At 39.1% G+C, this 21152-nt stretch overlaps 1 protein-coding gene across 3 annotated transcripts in view; it reads left to right on the forward strand.

Annotated features, from left to right (window-relative positions):
* The window catches only part of ZDHHC20 (zDHHC palmitoyltransferase 20), a 55695-nt gene that overhangs the window by 23931 nt on the left and 10612 nt on the right, over window positions 1-21152 (forward strand). For 2 of the 3 annotated variants that reach the window (XM_020802013.3, XM_072993702.2), the window contains exons 4-10: window positions 2036-2156; window positions 3924-3993; window positions 7342-7374; window positions 10264-10384; window positions 14848-14883; window positions 17580-17712; window positions 19959-20085. In XM_020802013.3, coding sequence (XP_020657672.1) covers window positions 2036-2156; window positions 3924-3993; window positions 7342-7374; window positions 10264-10384; window positions 14848-14883; window positions 17580-17712; window positions 19959-20085 — 641 coding nt within the window. The remainder of the gene's footprint in view (window positions 1-2035; window positions 2157-3923; window positions 3994-7341; window positions 7375-10263; window positions 10385-14847; window positions 14884-17579; window positions 17713-19958; window positions 20086-21152) is intronic. The other variant, XM_020802014.3, reaches the window with a different exon arrangement.

A 21152-nucleotide genomic window follows, 5' to 3' on the forward strand; every position in this document is an offset into this window, starting at 1 on the left:
TGCACACCCTTGTTGATTAAGTTCTGGTTTGAGCTAATCGTAGTTTCTATAGTTAACTAAGGTGTGGTTAAAGCAGTTTCTGGAATGAAGTGAGAAAATTGGGAACAGAAGAGGGGATGTGGAAAACTGCACCTTCCTCATCTCCTAGTTATGGTTGGATGATCAGGTTTGCACAGGGCCTTAGTCATATGTGAAGACCTTATATTATTTGAAGACATTTGTTTATAAATGGCATGCGTGATAGTTTGCACTCCACAGCTCCTCTAAAATTTATTGTTCCCTTCTGAAGAGTGCAGAGTATGCTCCCAGTGTTTTAGAAATTAGTTACAGTATTTAAGTCTTTGGCTTAGGAGTGCTGATTTCATTTGGAGACCAGGGAAGGTGGCACATGGGGAGTGTTGTGCAGATAAGGAAAATCAACTCACCCTGAAGGTTCTTAATACAGCCTGTTATCCATAGCTCTTCTAGAGCATACATTTAAGTTACAATGGACCCTCGACTTACAGACGGCTCGAGTTACAGACTTCTCTGGCTGCAAAATTTACATTCGACTTGCAGCCAGAGAATCGACTTACAGACCAGAAAAAAACCAAAATGGAATAAAATAGAGCCTCGTGGCGCAGTGGTTAAAACGCTGTACTGCAGCTAAAACTGTGCTCACGACCTGGGGTTCAAATCCCAGGTAGCCGGCTCAAGGTTGACTCAGCCTTCCATCCTTCCGAGGTCGGTAAAATGAGTACCCAGCTTGCTGGGGGGGCAATGTGTAGCCTTTATAATTAAAATTGTAAACCGCCCGGAGAGTGCTTGTAGCGCTATGGGGCGGTATATAAGTCCAATAAATAAATAAATAAATAAATAAATAAAAATAGAATAAAAATCACTGGTTATGGGATTAATCGGTTTTCAATGCATTGTAGGTCAATGGAGATTCGACGTACAGACTTTTTGACTTGCAGCCACCATTCCAGTACGGATTAATTCCTTAAGTAGAGGGCCCACTGTATAGGTTGCATCCTGAGTTTCTAATCCTTACTCATAGAGGTTCATATATATACCCAAGGTTTGTTCTGTGTTCTAGTATCTCTACCAGTGCTGACTGCTTTAAAATCAAATTTCAGCTCTGTCCAGCTCTGACTTTTACCAATATAGATTGATTGTCCAGTTGCATCCCTGACTAGATAGAGGGTCCTTGACAACATTAATACATGCACTGGTGATCTCTATGATCAATTACTGTAATGCTCTCTACATGGGGCTACCCTTCAGGCTGATCCGGAGGCTACAGCAGGTACAGAATGTGCCAGCCAGAGTGGTGTCGGGTGTGAACAAGTTTGATCACCTCTCCCCAGTTCTGGTCCATCTGCACTGGTGTCCTGTGGTTTTCTGGGCCAGGTACAAGCTACTAGTTTTAGTTTATAAAGCCTTTTACAGTTTGGGACCCACTTATCTGTAAAAATGTCTCTTCCTCAGAACATTAGCCTGTACTACTTATTCTTCACAGGCCTTGCTTCTCCTGATTGTTATGCCAAGGGAGGTAAAGAAGACTCACTAGAAATCATGCCTTCTCGGCAGTGGATCCTTCCTTATGGAACGGGCTCCTGCCAGAAGTATGTCAGGCCTCCTCCCTCCCATTTTTAAGAGGATGTTGAAGACTGTCTTGTTTCACAAGGCATTCAAACACATCCTCACCTAAGTTAAATTTATATGTGTACTCTCCTTCATTGTTATTTATGTTTTTTTATCTATTGTGTTCACTATTTAGAGGTGTTTAATGTTGATATACGAGGTGTTGTCTTACTGTAAACTTCTTAGAGTAGTGCTTTGCACTAAGTCAGTGGTATAGAAATGGATGAAATAAATAATAAATAAATAAAAATAACCTTTTGGTTTGTAAAGAATAGTTGTGTCTCCAAGTTATCCTTCACATTTATGCTTTGAATTGTTAACAGGAAGAAATCCTCATAATACTACCTTGCATATCACATAAACATTACTGGCAAGTGAAGGGGAAAAATCACACTTTTGTCTTCTTCAGTTCTGTTTGTCCAAAAGTGATAAAGAGCAGTATGAAAAAGAAGAGAGACCAGAATCCCAACAGGAAATACTGAGAAGAGCTGCCAAAGACCTGCCTGTGTATACTACAACAACATCAAGAGGTAGGGCTGTAAAAAGTCCAACATCACAAAACTCTGTATGGTTATAATTACATTATTAAGTTTAACTGAAGACATTCACCAGCCACAAGCACATGCCCTGATCATCTGTCTTATTTAGAGCTTCTTGACAAATAATAGTTTTCTATTTTGTTTGAACATAGTTTGCAACCTTGATTGGCAAGAAACTGTCATCTCCATAAGTTTAATGAAATAGCTAGCAGTGAATGCTGAGTAAGGGAAATAATTAGCATCTATGAGATGAAAAATGGGGTTGGGAATTCACAATTCAGTGATTCAAGTCTGATTGTGTTCATACTGGCAAACCATGATTTGTCATTTTCTCTCAGTTTCCTTATTTTGGTGAACAATCAAATTCTTCAGGTTTATTTATTTACAGTATTTATTTATTTATTTATTTACAATATTTTTAGCCACACCATTATCAGTGGCTTCTAGGTGGCATACAACAATATTAAAAATTAAAAACATTAAGAACATTCAATAGACAATATAAAATATCCTATATTAAAACAATTCTTAAAACATTAATAAATCCTGCTGCTCACGTGGCCAGCTAGAGAATACTGTTTAATTAAAATGCTGGCTAATCAGAAAGGCCTTTGCCTGACGCCAAAAAGCCAAAAGTATTGGAGCCAGGCGGATCTCTATAGGGAGGGCATTCCAAACTTGGTGGGCAACAGCTAAGAAGGCCTATTTCGACAGGCCATCCCTCTCAGTCTGCCTGTTTCAGTCTGCTTCATCATCTCTCTTTCTCTTTAAGAAACTAATGAGTGCCCACATTTTCTAAACTGAAGATCATTCTAAATTTTTTACAAACATCTATTTTTTTCTTAAATTCTACATGAGAAACTATGTATATCTGTAGCAGTTGGAAGAAGACTGCATCACGGTCCAATGTTCTATCGAATGTTTAGGTTATATACATATTTAGGACTTTATTTTTCCAGATATGCATTCATATTTTCTGCAGTTTTAATTTTGTTTTCTGCAGTTTTAATTTTAATCTTCCCTTTAACCTCTTATAGTTAAGCCACCCACTGACTTTACAGGTACACTTCCTGTATTTTGATGCCTCAAGACTATTGGCAGAACTGTCATCTCATCATTCACAAATTAATCTTCAAGATACAGTAATGCCTTGGCAGCAGGTTGAATTTAATGACCCTGGAATTTCCAGATCTGCAGTTCTATGTTTTTATCATTTTGAGATATAGCGGAACCTTGACTTACGAACGTCCCTACCTCTGAACATTTCAACTTACAAACCGCTCCATTCGCAAAATTTTGCTTTGACTTGCAAACAGAGCTTTGACTTACAAATAAAAAAAGTGTTCTGTTAAAAGGTGTTCCCTCCCCCCTCCCTGCTTTCCTGTCCTTTTTTGACCTAAGTTCATCTTAGATCAAAATAAGAAAAAGGAAAAAAATTCCCCCCTAGTGATAGAGTACGGATTAACTGGCTTTACATTAGTTCCTATCGGAACTAATGCCTCTACCTGGGAACAGCGCCTCTAGATAAGAACGAAAAACAGCCAGAATGGATTAAATGGTTTTCAGTGCATTTCTATGGGAAATTTTTGCTTCAAAATACGAATGTTTCGATGTATGAACATCATTCCAATATGGATTAAGTTTGTAAGTCGAGGTTCCACTGTATATTTAATCCTTTTGTGAAAGCAGAATTTCTTTGAATCTAAACTTTTCAACTTACTAAGTAATATTTAACTAGTTTTAAAATGTTTACCACAGCCATAAGATACTGCGATAGATGCCAGTTAATCAAGCCTGATCGATGTCATCATTGTTCTGCCTGTGACCTGTAAGTACTTGTAAGCTGTTTATCAGATAAACTTGTGTTCATTCATTATTTTGCATGGATTCAGCAGCAAATGTACTTTAACACTTAAAGAAACAATGTTCTTCTTCCAAATGCACCAAAGTCTTGTTGCTTAGCATAGTAAGTTGTACTATGTAGGCCCATTGAATTAATGAAGATTTAGGCAGTTGCCTGTTCCATAAGTTCCATTGATTCAAATGGACCTACTCCACCTGTGACTTACTATGCTTACTATGCTAAACCACAGCTACAGTAGGCTGATTTGAATAAGTACGATTTATGGAAAAGGGGACTTAGCAAATCCCCATTGATTCAGTGGGCAGTGAAATTTAGTGTGCTAAGCAATAGGATTTTGGCCATTGTATTTTAAAATTGGGAAATTCATCATAAATGATATTTTTTACTCTTTAAGTTCAAACTATATTATAATCAAAAATAAGATTAACATGGATCTTCTTGTAACTATGACTCATTCTTTCTCCTACAGATGGCAAATAAGAGAAATAAAAAATAGAAGCAGAAAAATAATTTAAATCCTCATTCTTTTCTTTTTATATATATACAGTACCAGTATTGATTTTCTCTACATCATTTTAATAAGCTTTATTTTGTTGAGCATTTGCGTACTGTAAGTTTTTTATAAGTTTTCCATTGGCTTTGCACTGTATATACATCATTTTAAGTGAAAAGGTTCTGGATACAGATTGTTTACTAATTTCTTCATGTGCACAAGTAAACGAAAGGAAAGGAAATGTTTCTGGCATCCAGAGACTTGAAGAGGGAAAGCATCTTGGCAAGCCATTGGGAATTTCTCTTTATTTTCATAGCTATTGGTGAAATTGGATCAGATCCTGGAACAGCCCATAGTCTTCTGACAACTGGCTTGCCTCCAGGCTTGCCTGTCTCTTTCCATAGTGTCTGTGCCATTGCAATGTCGGCTGGGTTTGATTTTTGCTTTATCTGCACCTCTGAGGCTATCCCTTCTCCCTCCTCTCTCTTGACATGGTTCTGATTACCTTGTTCATTTCCCTTGAACTCAAAGCTTAGTGCATGGTGGTTGTGGGGAGTGGCCCTGCCTTTTTTTCTTTTCTTTTCTTTTCTGCTTTTTTCCATACATTTCCAAGTTGATGGAGCACACTGCAAAGCAAAACACTAGGTTAGGCTTCAGCTACCTGCTTATCATCTTCATTTTATATATCTGGCTTAGGTCTTATCTCAGTCATGAATTCCAAATACATGTTATATAGAAGACAATAAACTGGTCTCCCAGCTTAAACAAATATGAAATGCATGTATGGGATCTCATGACAAATTGGAAGTTAAACACACACACACACACACACACACACACACACGGGGAACGGGTTAACTTCCAAATTGTCATGAGATCCATACATGCATTTCATATTTGAAATGCATGTATGGGATTCAATATAGATTTGGCTTATAATGTATTATCTTAATCGCAACTCTAAGCCCCCAGTGTTCTTTCGCATAATATGTTTCATTCTTGTGGGCTCAGTACCTGATCAGATGACCCCGACCTGGAGAAAAAATGGGTAGCATTTCATGCATTGATTATCTCTAAAATAAACTATTATAACACACTCTATGTAGGGCTGCTCTTGAAGTTAGTACAGAAACTTCAGCAGGTCCAAAATGCAGCATCAGACTGATCACAGGTACCAGCAGATATGAACACATATTCCCAGTTTTGGCATGTCTTCATTGGTTCCCTCTTAGTTTCCATGCCCAGTTCAAGCTGCTGGTCATGAGCTATAAAGCCCCTAATGGTTTAGATTTTTGATATTTGTCAGAACATCTCTCACAAAACAGCAACCTGTCCCACCCACTATTCACAGTCCTGTATGTTAAAAATTGTGACACTTAAAGAGATAAAAAAATGTTAATACCAAGAACCATACCCTTCTCTTAAGAATAAGCAGTATTATTTACAGCCACTTTAAATTGTTTCATTCTGTTTAAAGATAGGTCTTAATTTGTGACAAGATGTTATCTGTATTACAGTATTTATTGTATGACATTTTGTATCATTTATTATATGTGATTTAACATGTTATGAATCATCTGGGTTTTTGCACTATGGGGTGGTATTCAAGTTACATACATACATACATACATACATACATACATACATACATACATACATACATACATACATACATACATACATACATACATACATACATACATACATACACATGTGCTACACTCATCAGCAAAATAAACTCCTGTATGACATAGGTGCAGTGTTCCATTTTGCTGCACTACTAGGATGTAAATACACTCCTTAAATGCAGTTTGTTAAATAGGATATGGTCTATGGAAGTAGCGTGTGTTGCTTAGCAATAACAATTTGTTCAAATTAATTAGGTTTCTTATTTGGCTGAATGCAGAGGATTGAATATGGCAGATTTATGTAAGAGTCTCCTGAATTCTGTGTGTATTTGAAATGAAACTCAGTCATAAGAGATTAGAACAAATAACAAGGGTAAAGCGAGGGAAAGGGCTGCTTACATCTTTCTGTCTGATTGTTTTTCTGTGCAAAATGGACTGCCTTGCACTTCTATCCACAATGGAAAATATAAAGTCACCCACATGTTCACCTCTGGAATATTAAAAAAAATTGATTGGAAATATGGCTGTGCAAGGGAAGGATTTAAGCAGTCCTCTTTTCTTTCAGTAGCCACTATTAGTAGTTTTTGGATTTTCCTCTGACTTCAGTTTCTGTGATCCCACTTCTAATCATGTGTGAAATAAACATATGTCTACCTTAGATTTTGTGTTACTCAAAGTTGCCATCTTATACTTGGTGAAATTTGTAGCAACTGTAATAATAGGTTTTACTTCAAAAAGCTTTAGAATATGAGCAGCAGGACTTATTAATTTTAATGTTTTAAGAATTATTTTAATATATGCTATTTTATATTGTCTTAAAATGTTTTTAATGTTTTTAAGTTTTAATGCTGTACGCCGCCCAGAAGCCACTGGCAATGGTGCGGCTAAAAATATTGTAAATAAAATAAATAATAAATGAATAATATTAAAACTAGTTCTTTCAGGAGTGTGCAACTGTTTTAATCTTTTGCAACGAAAGCAACAAAGAATCCTGTGCTGCCTTCAGGATTAACAATTTCTGTATAGCATCAGCTTTTATGCAGTTTAGCCTTGAGGCCTTATTAGACAGACACAGAAAAATATGGGGACATTCATTACTGTTTGAGATTCCATGTTCTTTTGGGAAAGTGCATGTTGGTGGTCTTGTAAGAACTTTAAATTGATTAAAATACATCTTCCTCTTTTTTTTAGATGTGTACTGAAAATGGATCATCACTGTCCATGGTATGCTTCCCCACCCCTTTTAAGAGAGAAGTAATTTACTTCTAGCTATACTACACAATGATCTAGGAGCAGTAATAACTAGCACTGACTCCCTTAGATGCTGCACTAGTATGGACTGGTACACTGTCAAAGTCAAACTTTATAGTACAGTATATTGATTTTTATAACCAGTTATACAGGTTTTTGTATTTTTAATTAATGTGAGTTATGCCACTGACTTGGATAGGAGCAGAGTGTATTGTTAGAAATATTCAGTTAGTATGATTAACTGGCAACAGGTTCTGTCTATTGAATGACAATATAAGGCTTAGAGCTTGAAATAAAAATGATTATAGACCCAAAATGTAGATTACTAGAATAGAAAAAAGAGTCTGGACAATGAAACAATTATACAGAAAGAATCAAAGTATATGCTTTTGTGTATAACAAGTAGGGTATCTGATAAAGAAAATCTTGTTATTAGAAAGGTTTAGCAGAAAGGCCTGGCCTAAAGGGAAATTATTGTCGCTTCAGGAATCTAAGGGACTTTCAGAATCCATGTCCATTAATTTATTGAATACAGTGGTGCCTTGTTTAACGAGCGCCCTGTTTAATGATGAATCCGCTTTGTTATTTCTCCCCATAGCCCAATTTTCCCCCAGCTGAGCGGCAGGAGCTTCGAAGCCCCACCGATCAGCTGCAGGAAAATGCCGGAGGTGGCCTCGGAAGGACCCTTCCGAAGCCACGGCCTATATTCCCCTTTGGAAGGGGCATTTTCCCCCAGCTCAGCGGAAGCCCCGCCGCTCAGCTGGGGGAAAATGTCGGCGGTGGGCGGCGGCCTCGGAAGGACCTCGAAGCCACCGCTGACCGCCGACATTTGCCTTCCGAGCTCTCAAAGGGCCCCCCTCCCACATTGGAGAAAGCCCTTTGAGAGCTCGGAAGGCTCTCAGCGGCGGCGGGGGCAGGGTAGGGTGGATCCGGATGGCTTCCAGGCAAAGCACTGGAAGCCATCCGGACCCTCCCCTGCCGCTGCTGCTTGAAGCCGCCCCGCGCCGGCTGAGATAGGCGGCGCGGGGCGGCAGCTTCAAGCAGCTGCGGCGGCAGGGGTCCGGATGGCTTCCAGTGCTTTGCCTGCAAGCCTTCTGGACCCCCCTACCCAGCCCCCGCCGCCCCGCGCCGCCTATCCCAGCCATGGTCGGACTCCTGAGCATGGCTGGGATAGGCGGCGCGGGGCGGCTTCAAGCGGCGGCGGCGGTGGGGGTCCAGATGCCTTCCAGTGCTTTGCCTGGAAGCCTTCTGGACCCCCCTACCCAGCCCCCGCCACCCCACGCCGCGTATCCCAGCCATGGTCGGACTCCTGGGAGTCCGAGCATGGCTGGGATAGGCGGCGCGGGGTGGCTTCAAGCGGCGGCGGCAGGGGGGGGTCCAGATGGCTTCCAGTGCTTTGCCTGGAAGCCATCCGGATCCACCCTGCCCCCGCCGCCACTGAGAGCCTTCTGAGCTCTCAAAGGGCTTTCTCCAATGTCGGAGGGGGGCCCTTTGAGAGCTCGGAAGGCAAATGTTGGCGGTCGGCGGTGGCTTCGGGGTCCTTCCAAGGCCGCCGCCCATATCCGACATTTTCCCCTAGCTGAGCGGCGGGGCTCCCGCTGAGCTGGGGGAAAATGCCCCTTCCGAAGGGGAATGCAGGCGGTGGCTTCGGAAGGGTCCTTCCGAGGCCACCACCGGCATTTTCCCCCAGCTGATCGGTGGGGCTTCGAAGCTCCCGCCGCTCAGCTGGGGGAAAATTGGGCTATGGGAGCATGGCTGGGATAGGCGTCGTGGGGCGGCGGGGGCAGGGTAGGGGGGTCCGGAAGGCTTCCAGACAAAGAACTGGAAGCCGTCCGGACCCCCACCCACCCTGCCGCCGCCACCACAGCTTGCAGCCGCTGGCCGGCAGGCCCTTCGGAGCGGCCGCAGGGGAAGGGTTCCCCCACCGTCGTTCCGATGCGCCCTGGCCGGCCAGCTGTGTGAAAATGGGGCCTTTTCCTCCTAAAGGCCCCATTTTCACACAGCTGATCGGCAGTTCCAAAATGGCCGCCCGCGCTGCCCTCGCTTACCGAGGCGGCGAAGATGACGGCCCTATGGAGGAAACCTCACATAGCGGTGAGTTTTCACCCCATAGAAATGCATTAAACAAAGTTTAATGCGTTTCTATGGGGTTTCCCTCCTGCATTGTGATGTTTCCGTATAGCGACGATTAATCCGGAACAGGTTAATGTCGCTATGCGGGGCACCACTGTACTAGCAAAAATCTTGTTAGAGATTTACACCAGCATATGTATCATTACATAAACCACAATGGCGAATGTGCTCTCATCAAGTCACCACATTATGTGACTGGTGCATCTTTAGGAATGTGAAAGACAACTCATTTAGTTAGCAGTTTGTTGATGCGGTTTACACAGTTATACTTAATCTCCTGTAGGATTCTAGCCAAGGCCTACAATGGCAAACCCAGGAAACCCCTTTTTACCTGGCATTTCGCTAGAACAATGGTGAACAAGATGTGTGGGAGGTCATATTATCCGACTCGCCCAGCAAGAGACACACCCCACCCTCCTAGCAATATGCTGTTGAATCTGTTTTCATTTAAAGCAAGGCATGAAGGGAGCACACTTTTTTAAAAACACTCAATCCAACTTCCAGGAGGAAAACTGAATTTGAGAGCAAAGACATGATCCTTGCACATCTTGTTTTAAAGGGAAAACACTTGGTTTTTGCTGTCAGTGTACTACAAGATTTTACCAGCACAGCAGCAGATTTATGAATGGCCCCTAAAAAACTGGTAAGGGCTATATGCATACCCACATGTTGTTCCTCATCTCTAAAAGTTAAAAGAATTATTTAGCCAGTTTTCCTTTAATTTTTTAGGGTGAATAACTGCGTGGGATTTTCCAACTACAAGTTTTTCCTCCTGTTTTTATTTTATTCCCTCCTGTATTGCCTATTTGTTGCTTCTACAGTTCTGCAGTATTTCATAAAGTTTTGGACAGTAAGTTTTGCATCAGATTCTCATAATTGTCTATGTGTAATATAAATATGAAAGCATCATACTTTCATCTTAGAACATGATTATCATCACTTTCAAGGAACTAAAGCAACTAACATTTACATTTAAGTCTTATTTATTTATATAATTTCAGATTCCCTAGAACTAGTAAACTTGGGGGGAAAACTCACTGTCTCTCTTTTATGTTGGCTTCATCTAATTTTGAACCAGATCTGTTAGTGAGAACTTTCCTGCTCTGATATAATATTATGGTGAAACTTTTATATTAAATCACTACTATAAAATAATTTTGTTGTAACAAATGCAAAATTTTATGCCACAATCCAGATAATTTTAGGGCTGCATGTTGTCTTGATGCCATGCACTTGTACTGCTGTGTTTCTGAACAGAGTTGGGTAACATTGAGAGAGTTAATTGTGATAACTTCTCACATTATGTAAGTCAAAACTTGAATGTCTCCTATGAGGAAACAATTTGTATGTGCATGTTTCACCTATAGAAAAGAGAAATTAATCATTGACTCAAAGAAAATGTAATCTGTCAGTTCATGACTGTTGTTTTCTTAATCTCACCCTTTAGTGAGTCAGACACAAGTAGCTATGGACCAAGTTTGAATACACATATTTCAGATCAAGTGCAGATAAAGGACTTGTTAGAAATATTAGCCTGAATGGTTTTGTTTGTTTGTTTGTTTTGTGTGTGTGTTTATTTTTTGGGGTTTTTTTTACCTATTCCTTCCTTTCTTAGCATGGTGTGATAAACAAGGAACTCTTTGTAGCATCACAGAATTAAGAAACAGTGGCCACTGTGCTATGCATTATAACGATGGCCATCAGTACAGGATAGGACCTTAAACCATATTTTAATTTAAGATTGTATTGTGTTCTGAGCCTGGTAACCAGAGTGTCCTAATTTGGATATACAGTGGGGTCTGGACTTACGAATGGTTCTACATACGAACCTTTCGACTTACGAACCCGCCCAATAGGAAATTACATACTCAACATACGAACTTCCCTCGAGTTACGAACAGGAAAAAAGTGCCCCCTCCCTCCCCTTAGAGGCTTCTGGGGGGTGGGAGGTCAGAAACTTAAAAATAAATAAAAGAAAGTCACTTACCAGGCCTTGGTAGCCCCCGAACTGCAGGAAAAAGAGCAGCAAACAGATAAAAGCCGACACCCAGCAGGGAGCCTGGCAGCCATTTTGTGCTTTTCTCTGCTCCTGTCCCCTCCTCTCCCCGCCTAACAGCTAATCGGCTGGCTCTGAAGAGGCTTGGGGAGGCTTGCTCAGCACCTAAAAAGCCTGCCTGTATGTCTTTGTGCTGAAAAAATCAGCACAACATGCTTTAAAACATGCTTTAAAATTGGCTTCGTTGAAAAAAAAAGATTTCAAAAGTGCTTTTAAAACTGTTCCCTGCCTCCCCCCCTCCTTTCCTGAACTTTTCTTGACCTAAGAAAAAAAGAAGGCGGAATAGCAGCTTCCCATTAGTTTCCCATTAGTTTCTATGGACGGAAAAGAGCAGATACAGATTAAATGGTTTTCAATGCATTCCTATGGGAAATGCAGATTCGACCTACAAACTTTTCAACCTACGAACCGCCTTCCAATACGGATTAAGTTCGTAAGTCGAGACCCCACTGTAGTAGAGAACCAGTTATCTGATTATGGCAGCATGCCAAGAAGAGAGAAGGGGAGAGTTGGCACACATAGGAACACAGTTCATTTATATTTTGGCTCAATATCTTGGTTTAATACCTTGGCTGAAGCAGGACACAGACTGGCTGATGGATATCTAGTTAACTTCCTGATTGAATTGCCATTTAAACCTGGAGGATACATTTCCAAAGCAAGCATTCTGTTGTTGACACCACAATTGCTTTCTGACACTGCTAAGTATTTCAACATGTCTTTTCTAGTTATTTATTTTTTTATCATTTTCTCTCATTTTGCCCCTTTCTTTGGGATGCTAGATCATCAGTGGGAGGCTGATACTAAAGGAAGCGTAGAATGCTGTGACATAGCTAAATGAATAATAAGGAATAAGGTTTAACTATCTATGAGTGCAGAAGGATTGGTCTTGTTTGCCTGTAGTCCAGATAGTTGATATTCCTTACAATACCACTCTATATGGATGCACTGTTCCTTGTATCCAAGATGTAGTTGGCTTTAAGTTCTGCAAACTGATCCATATGATACATGAGTACTGTATCATGGAGCTTTATGGAGTCTCACATGTATACAACAAATATTGCATGGACTGTACGTTTTTATGTATGAGCTGTGTGAGAATTTAATAGGTATACCACCCAATCTGATCTTGCTTGTAGAATTGCTTTTTGTTTGTTTGTTTGTTTACAAATAACCTCTTTTAATTACTGTGTTTGCAAAGGTCACACAGTTATAAATACATATTCATGTTTTATTTTTATGTTATTATTTACTGAGGAGTGTGCTTTGGGTTGTATCATAATTTGTTCCATACCATTAACATATGTTTGCAGTTAAATGTTCCAAGAATTATGATAAATTCTTCATAGCCATTTGTGATACCTCCATCTTCATATGTGTTCATTTATTTCTATCTCTTATTACAATTAGCATAAACCATCAAGAAGTTAGACTATAACCAACATAGAGCTTGGAAACTGGCAAGGCCTCCCAGGGAACTCAGTGAAGTTGTTCTGAAGATAGTTTCAAAGCATTTCTAATATTAGCTGCCAAGACATGATATAGGTAGAATTAAAACACTTTTCCATTCATTAACTTTCTATTCAGAATTAATAGGACTTAAAATCCAAATTGATATGTGTCCCCACTTCTACTTCTGATAAACTTGGAAGCAGAACTGACAGGTTTCTGATTAAATTTATGCAGTTTACACATATGTAGAAAAAACTGCTGTTTTCTGTTAATTTAGTCACTAAAGGAGGACTTCAAGAAAATAGTTTATTCTGTCATAACAGTAATATATAGCAGTGGTCCCCAAGCTTGGGCCTCCAGATGTTCTTGGACTTCAACTCCCAGAAATCTTCACCACCACCTCTGCTGGCCAGGATTTCTGGGAGTTGAAGTCCAAGAACATCTGGAGGCCCAAGGTTGGGGACCACTGATATATAGTACAGTATATCACTTATGACAAAAGGAAACAGCAGTACAAATGGGACATCTGTCTGTGGGCTGTTGCAAGCAATAGGCAGTTAGAACTATAAACTTATTTAATGTTTGCCCTCTGGCTCTGAAGTACCAGAGTTGCCTTTTCTAAAACAAGAATGGGGAATTTACGGGCCTCCAGATGTTGCCAGACAGCAACTCCCACCAGCTGTGGCTATGCTATTTGCAACTGATGGGACTTGCATTCCTGCCTTACCTGATGGAGTTATATTCTTCCCATACCTGATCTTCTTTGCATATTCTCTAGATGGCTGTTCATTTTTGTGTGTATGTGTGTCACACTTATTCTATGATTTAATCTTCTTTTAGGATATGACTTCAGCTATTCTTAATTCTCCCCATTTGTCAAATTTATGAATGTTGAACGACTAACACACACCCCATATTGCCTTTTTACTAAAAGATGTTAAAATAATTTGGTTAAAACTTCTGAAACTTATAGTATTTTTGAAAACGGGATAAGGAATTTGAAAATGAGTGGAGGAACTAATAGTCATAAATTATTTTCAATTCCTTTTTTGCGCCAGTCAGTGTGGCCAAGAACTGGGAACGCTAGGAGAATAAGTCCAGCGTTTGGAGGTTCCCCACTACTGCTTAAAGGCATGAAGGGAACAGTGGCTTTTCTGGATCAACTGAGCTCATTTCCAGCTAAGATTTTTGATGCAGCAGTTTCAAGGTACAAAAAATAATAATAATAATAAACATGTCAACATTATAACACGGCCCACTCTGATCTCCCTTAGAAATTAATATAAAGAACTGAATACTTAATAATAAATTAACAGTAGTTAGCAAGTAATTCATTCTGAGAAAAGTATAATCCCATAAAAGTGGCAGGAACATCATTTTGTCCTATCAAAATTCTCCAAATTAAAGCTGGGTAAAAATTATTATTATTATTCAAACCTGTAATCCTTCCACATGTTAAATTCTAGGAGGACTCTTGATTTGGTATACAGCATATTAACTTCAAGGCATGTGGTCAGATACTGAAAATTAAATAGTGAAGTGCATGAATTTCTTAGTTTTAACGGTGTGTTCCGAGTCCACACTGTTAAAATCAATGACTCCTCAACCTCATTGTGCAAACACAAGCTCATCTTTACATGTTCATTTAGCGAATGTGAACTAAAGACTTCTTGCCATTGAATGCTGCACGTTTTACACTTTGTGCACACAAAAACCATTACTTTCCTAACAGCACTTTTACTGTTTCTGAATAGCAGCCTCAGAGGGGTATAGCTATTTAATAAATTGTCTTTATTTGCACAAAGCTTTGCCGCAGGAAATCTGCTGAGAATTGTCCAAAGGTAAAATGCAATTTAAGCCAAAGTCTACTCTAGTGTGCTCTTTTGTACATAATTTTTAATAGTGGGTCATAAAATTATTATAATACTTTTGTACCATTTCCTATATTTCAAGCAAAAATGCATTATATTTAATAGAAAAAGAAGTTGGTGAGAGCGTAAGGAAGAAATCAGTGCTCTTAAAAGTGTGTGAGATATGTTAAAAGAAAATTAAATGGAAGTTAAAAATTCATTTTCTGTTCCTTTTAAAATATATTAGACGTACTTGATTTGTGAACAGTTTTAAATGTTATAACTAAAGTATTACCTATTTGGTGGGATTCTTAAAGTGAAATTGAATATATGGGCAATTTGGTTAAACTAAATTAATAATAAACATTTATCAACAGAAGGTGGTAGCACTTAATATAAAGAAGAAACTTTTTAAAAGAAGTCCATAAGGGATTCCCTATAAAGGGCATTTAACAGAGATTTACAAATTATTATATTCTCTCATATTTAATGATTTTGAAATGCTTAGGGGCCCAGTATTATCTAAGTACTTTAAGCTTTAAAAATACTTGTGGCAAACAGTATGAACAGTTGTACTTTATGGAATATTGGCTGCAGAGAAGTGGGGGAAACCTCTCCCTGGTTTTTTCTTGGCCATAGATTCCTTATCTCAGGTTATAAATCCAGGCAAAGTTGATGACTGGCTACTTCAAGATCTTTTCCCATAAAATCTCTGTAGCTCAGTTCTTTCCTCACCCCTAACAATTGCTTAAGGATAAAGCATCGAATGGGCTGCAGTAATGGGAATTGTGTTGAGAGACAAAAGTGTTTCTTTAGAATGTCATCTCCAGTATGAATGTAAATCCTTTCTTGTCCCATTCTTATACACTGATAGGAACATGCATAAATATTTCTCCTTATTCTAAGATGGAGAGGTGTTTTGTTTTGTTTTGTTTCAGTCTCAGAGAGAAAAGTACACATTTGTGAATTTGTTTTTTTATACATTTCTGTGAACGTACACACTTTAATTGCGGCCTTGTCACAGACTGTTAAAAGAGCAACAGTTGTTTGCATCTTTGTGAACAATCCACCTGCATTTTATGCTTGCTATGTATGTGTGTTTAGTTTCACAGAAAGAAAATATGCTAAAGAGTTGAGACAAGTCATAACAAGAATCCCCAAACACTTTTATGTCTCACTCTTCTTTCGGAGATCTCTGGTAGAGGCCGGAGAACGCTTAGTAGATAATTCTAGTATGCCAAAACATGCTGTCTCAACCAAAAAATGGGACATAGCAAGACAATATATAGTCCTTTGTCACCCCCTGCAGGTCCCTTCTCCTAAAAGTGATCAACAGAGGGATGCTGAGAGGGTCAGGTTCTCCCTTTGCTGCTGTAGCAATCCACAGGTGTTAACAGGTGACACAAAGGCTTGAATGTCTTGAGCTCAGTTCTTTCTGCAAGGAGAGCAAAGGAATAAATCATACTTTGTTCCCCTTCTTTCTTCTGTAATTCCTTGTGGATTTCCTTTTGTAGCAAAGAATGATTTTTCTCAGGCTGGTAAATTGTCTAGCCTGTCAATTCTGCTTCTAACACTAGCCAGACTTGGGAAATGAAGGGAGTTGTCTCTGGCCACTCGTGTTTGCTGATGAATAGCATTTTTGTATATGGAAGCAGTCCTTACAGAAGAGCTTCTGACTTGTCCTTGAATTGATTTAATAATGTTTTAACATCATTTATGCCAATAGCCATGTACACATTCACTTATACTGTATTAGGCACTTATGCCCTGCTTTTCGCATATCCTTCAAGGAGGCTGTCAGATTATGTAACAGTAGAATAGCAAACAAAAGCAATAAAAATAGAAATAAGATAGTAAATAACTAAACTATTCATAAGTTCAGTATATGCTTTGGGAAGACAGTTGGGGAAAAATAGTAATAATAAAAAGCAAAGATAGCAATGCAGATGTTAGCTCAGTTTTCTTTCCATGTTCACAAGTTAATAAAGTCATTATTGTCCTTTCTTCTCTCACCCAAGAGCCTGTGCTTAAAAAACTAGAGCTGCTTAAATCTTTGTTAGAATGTAATCTCTGCCTCCCCAAAAAATGTTGTCTCTCTACTATTTATGTCCCTTATGCCCATTTTCTACATATTCTACAGTTCTTCTCTTTCATAAAGAACATGTATATTGATCAAGTTGGGGCCCAGTCACTTTGGGTTGGACTTTTTCCTCTTTATGAACGGTGAACTTATCTTTGAGTCTGTTACCAACCACTTACTTGGCAAGAAAGTTTCCTTTTCTGTGGTTTTGTCTGTTAACTCTGTGGAGTTAACTGTAGGGAAGATCTAATCACATAAAATCAAAGGGTGTGACATTAAGTGTGCAAAGATATGTTTGCTGTACAGTACATGGCCATGTTGTTACTTACATATAGCAATAGCCATAGAACTTCAAACTTCAAACCAAAGACTATTTATGCCTGGGAGACAGGGAAGCTTAGTCTATCTGCCTGTCTTCAGCTTCTCCAGGACTTTGTGCCCCAGTTTCAGATTTCTTCTTTCTGCTTAATGGGAACCTTTCATTTTGAAAACTAGCTTTTGGAATACTGTTTTAATTCAGAGACACCATTTTAGAGGAGAGTATCAATTGAACAGAAAGCTGATCAAAAGTGTTACTGCATATTAATCTTTTTCTTTTTCTTTCCAGAATGAACTGCTGGACACACGTGCAAAATTCCATGTTCTCTTCCTTTTCTTTGTGGCCGCCATGTTCTTCATCAGTATACTGTCATTGTTTAGCTACCATTGCTGGCTAGTTGGCAAAAATAGATCAACTATAGGTAAGTAAAAAAATTAATCATCATCATCTTGTCATTTCCATTTGCTTCCTAATTTTAACATATACCGTACTTTTCGCACCATAAGACGCACTTTCCCCCCACAAAACAGGGGGGGTGGAAAGTCTATGCGTCTTATGGAGCGAAGAAATCAGATTATATTTTCCTGTTTTCTTCTCCTAAAAAATTGGTGCGTCTTATGGAAAGGTGCGTCTTATGGAGCGAAAAATACGGTACATTCCTTCAGTTTGCTCAGAGTTGTCTTACTTTATCCTCACAACAACTTGGCTAAAGGTTTTTACTGGATCTGGAACCTACTGAATGGCTTGTTTAACATCTTCATCAGGGTTAGCTTTAAGCCACCCCAAACATGGTTTGCTTGGATTACAGAGATGGAGAAAAGAGGTCTTGTGTATCTTCTCACTATAAGCAGTCTTTCATGCTGGCTCATAGACTTACTTTAGAAATGCCCATGAAATTTCATATAAGCCCACTGAGTATGGTGCATAGGGATGTTGTTTAATGGGAAAGAAAGCTAAAGGATCCCTTTACATATGGAGCCTGCATGTAAAGGACCTTTTTTCAAGAGCAATTTCTAGAATGCACTCAGGAGCAATGACGGCCTTAAGACAAAATAAGGATATATTGTGATTATCTCTATAATTATAAAGGAATGTGATTTCTGGCTAAAATACAAAATCGATATTGAGGTCAGAAGAAATAAAACTGATTAAACAGTTTTTCAGGTACTAAACAAATCTGTTAGAATGTAATCAAATGGGCATTTATTCTACTGCTTGGTCTTTTTGCTCATGATTGATCACATGATATAATTGCTGGAGTGAACCAGAGGTCCCCAGAGCATTCCTGCCGTGTTTCCCCGAAAATAAAACAAGGTCTTATATTAATTTTTGCTCCAAAAAACGAATTAGAGCTTATTTTCAGGGGATGTTTTATTTTATTTTTCATGTACCAGAGTCTACATTGATTCAAATATAATCATGTCATCTTCTTCTGGTTGCTGCACAATGAGTCCCTGGTGGATGGCAGGGCTTCACATAACTGGGGCTTATTTTTGCAGTAGGGCTTATATTACGAGCATCCTGAAAAATCATACTAGGGCTTATTTTCAGGTTAGGTCTTATTTTTGGGGAAACAGGGTATCTGGACCTTTCTGGGTTCCTGTCAGGGGCTTCTAATTTTTTGGTACAGGAAGGATTGCTTCCTTTTGGTTCATTTCCATCACATAGTTTTGCTGGAAATGAAGTCAAGCAGAACTTGCAGTTGTCAACTTTGAATTTCCCATATCATGAAGTGGCTGAAGAGGCAGACACCCAATGATATTAGTAAATCAGACACCTCCTCTGCTGCTTCATGGGAGAGGCAAATGAAGTAAAAAAGATGTACATTGTATTATGGCAGCATTCACATGCTGCATGACTTTTTTTTTTAATTTGAAACTTCCTTGTGGAAGGTCAGGCGGTAGATTTGGCTGCAGGCAGGTTCTCAACTGGATTGTTAGGAAAAGTCAAAAATAAAAGAAAATCCCCCTCCTTGCCCCCTTCTCCCACCTCCAGGAGGAAGTTTTCAATTATTTTTTTTAATAAGCAGTGATTTCCAGTCGTGGTTCCCCAGATGTTCTTGGAGACTAACTCCCAGATATCCTGGCCAGCACAATTAGCAGTGAAGGCTTCTGGGAATTTTATTCCTAGAACATTTGAGGATCCAAGGTTAGAAACCAGTGTTTTAAATAACGTAGTACATCAGCACCTAATGCAATGTACAAAAATTACAGAGGTGGTTTTCTTAAGTCATTTCACAATACGGTAAATCAAAGAGGAAGGAGCTGGATCAGATAGTGTCGCTATGCCATTTGAATGTGAGGTGTGTATGCCATTTGGACGTGAGGATCGCACAAAGTTGGATACTAGACCTGAACACGACCTCTTGCAAAGCTGTTCAGCCTGATCCAGCCCAATCCAATGAGTCCATGTAGACAAGCCTTTAGTGTTTAACATGCCTCAACACAGTGTCCTTTGCTCCTCTTTTTTTCATTTCCCCCCTTTAAATATCAAATACCACACTTATTGTATTAACTCGTAATGTGGTCTTCTAAACGGCCACGTAGATGTACTTAAGTGATGAATGTATTGTTCAGTAAACGTTTTTGTTTGCTGCTCCTTATGTCCTGTGAAGATCCTTTCTTTTCCAATTTGTTCATTTTGTTTTCCTTTTTATGTGTCATACAGAAGCATTCCGGGCACCTATGTTTCGAAATGGTCCTGACAAAAATGGTTTCTCACTTGGATGTAGCAAAAATCTAAGAGAGGTTTTTGGAGATGAAAAAAAATACTGGTTACTACCCATTTTTACCAGGTATTATTACTTAAATGGTTTGCTTCTCCTTTTAAAATTTCTTAGTTTGAGGCTCTAGAGTTTGGCAGTTAGGAGAAAACAGCAAATATTTATTGATTGATTGATTGATTGATTGATTGATTGATTGATTGATTGATTGATTGATTGATTGATTGATTGATTGATTGATTGAATTTATATGCCGCCCACTCTACCCAGAGGTTTCTGGTAAATAGGTAAATAAACTTTAGATCTACTTACAGGAGTAGTTAGAATTTTGTCTTGCATATTTCCTCAAGTAGTGGTCATGCCTGAGTACTAAATTAAATCATACCCTATCTGCTTAGAAGTACATTTTGTCACACAACATAGATTTGCTTTTTGTTAATAATTTCTACAAGGGAGGTAGAGAAAATGTTAATTAGGTCCTCTGCATTGTAGAGTTCTTGTTTTGTAATTGCCATTTAAAATATCCTTGTTCTAGGTATAGAACAAGAACCAAATATCTAGTTAAGGGAGGTCTGGATGAAAATATGATTGCCAACACCGTACCTTTATACAAATGTGTGATACAGCCCCACTTGAAATGTTGTTCATGCTTACGGCCACTCATAAAAATATTATAGGTTTGGAAAGGGATGATGGAGAAATTCCTCTATGAGGGATGGTAACATCTTATGGTGGTATTTAGATTACTAATAAGGAATATAGTAGAAGTGTATAAAATTATGCATGGTGTGAAGAGGGAGAGACCTAGGGTCATCTAATGAATTTGGATGCTAGGAGGTTCAGGACAGATAGAAAGACAAGCTTCACACAGAACATAGTCAAGCTAGCAGTTTCCTGTGGGAGTGGGGGCTTCATCGCAGTGAGATCAGCCGGGTTTCAGGAGGCTCCTGAAACTAATCAAGGCCACTCAGTTTTGACCCCTTCAAATTTGGGGGGGGAAGGACTTTTAATAGGAGAAGTTAAAAGTCTGAAGCAATAGAATTTGACTGAGAACAAACAAGGGTGACCCGGGAATTCCCCAGATTGGCCTCTCTTTGAAGTTGCAATCTGAAAAGCAGAAACTGAGAAGGCACCACTTT

This window comes from Pogona vitticeps, chromosome 3, assembly GCF_051106095.1.
Source record: "Pogona vitticeps strain Pit_001003342236 chromosome 3, PviZW2.1, whole genome shotgun sequence".
Classification (NCBI taxonomy): Eukaryota; Metazoa; Chordata; class Lepidosauria; order Squamata; family Agamidae; genus Pogona; species Pogona vitticeps.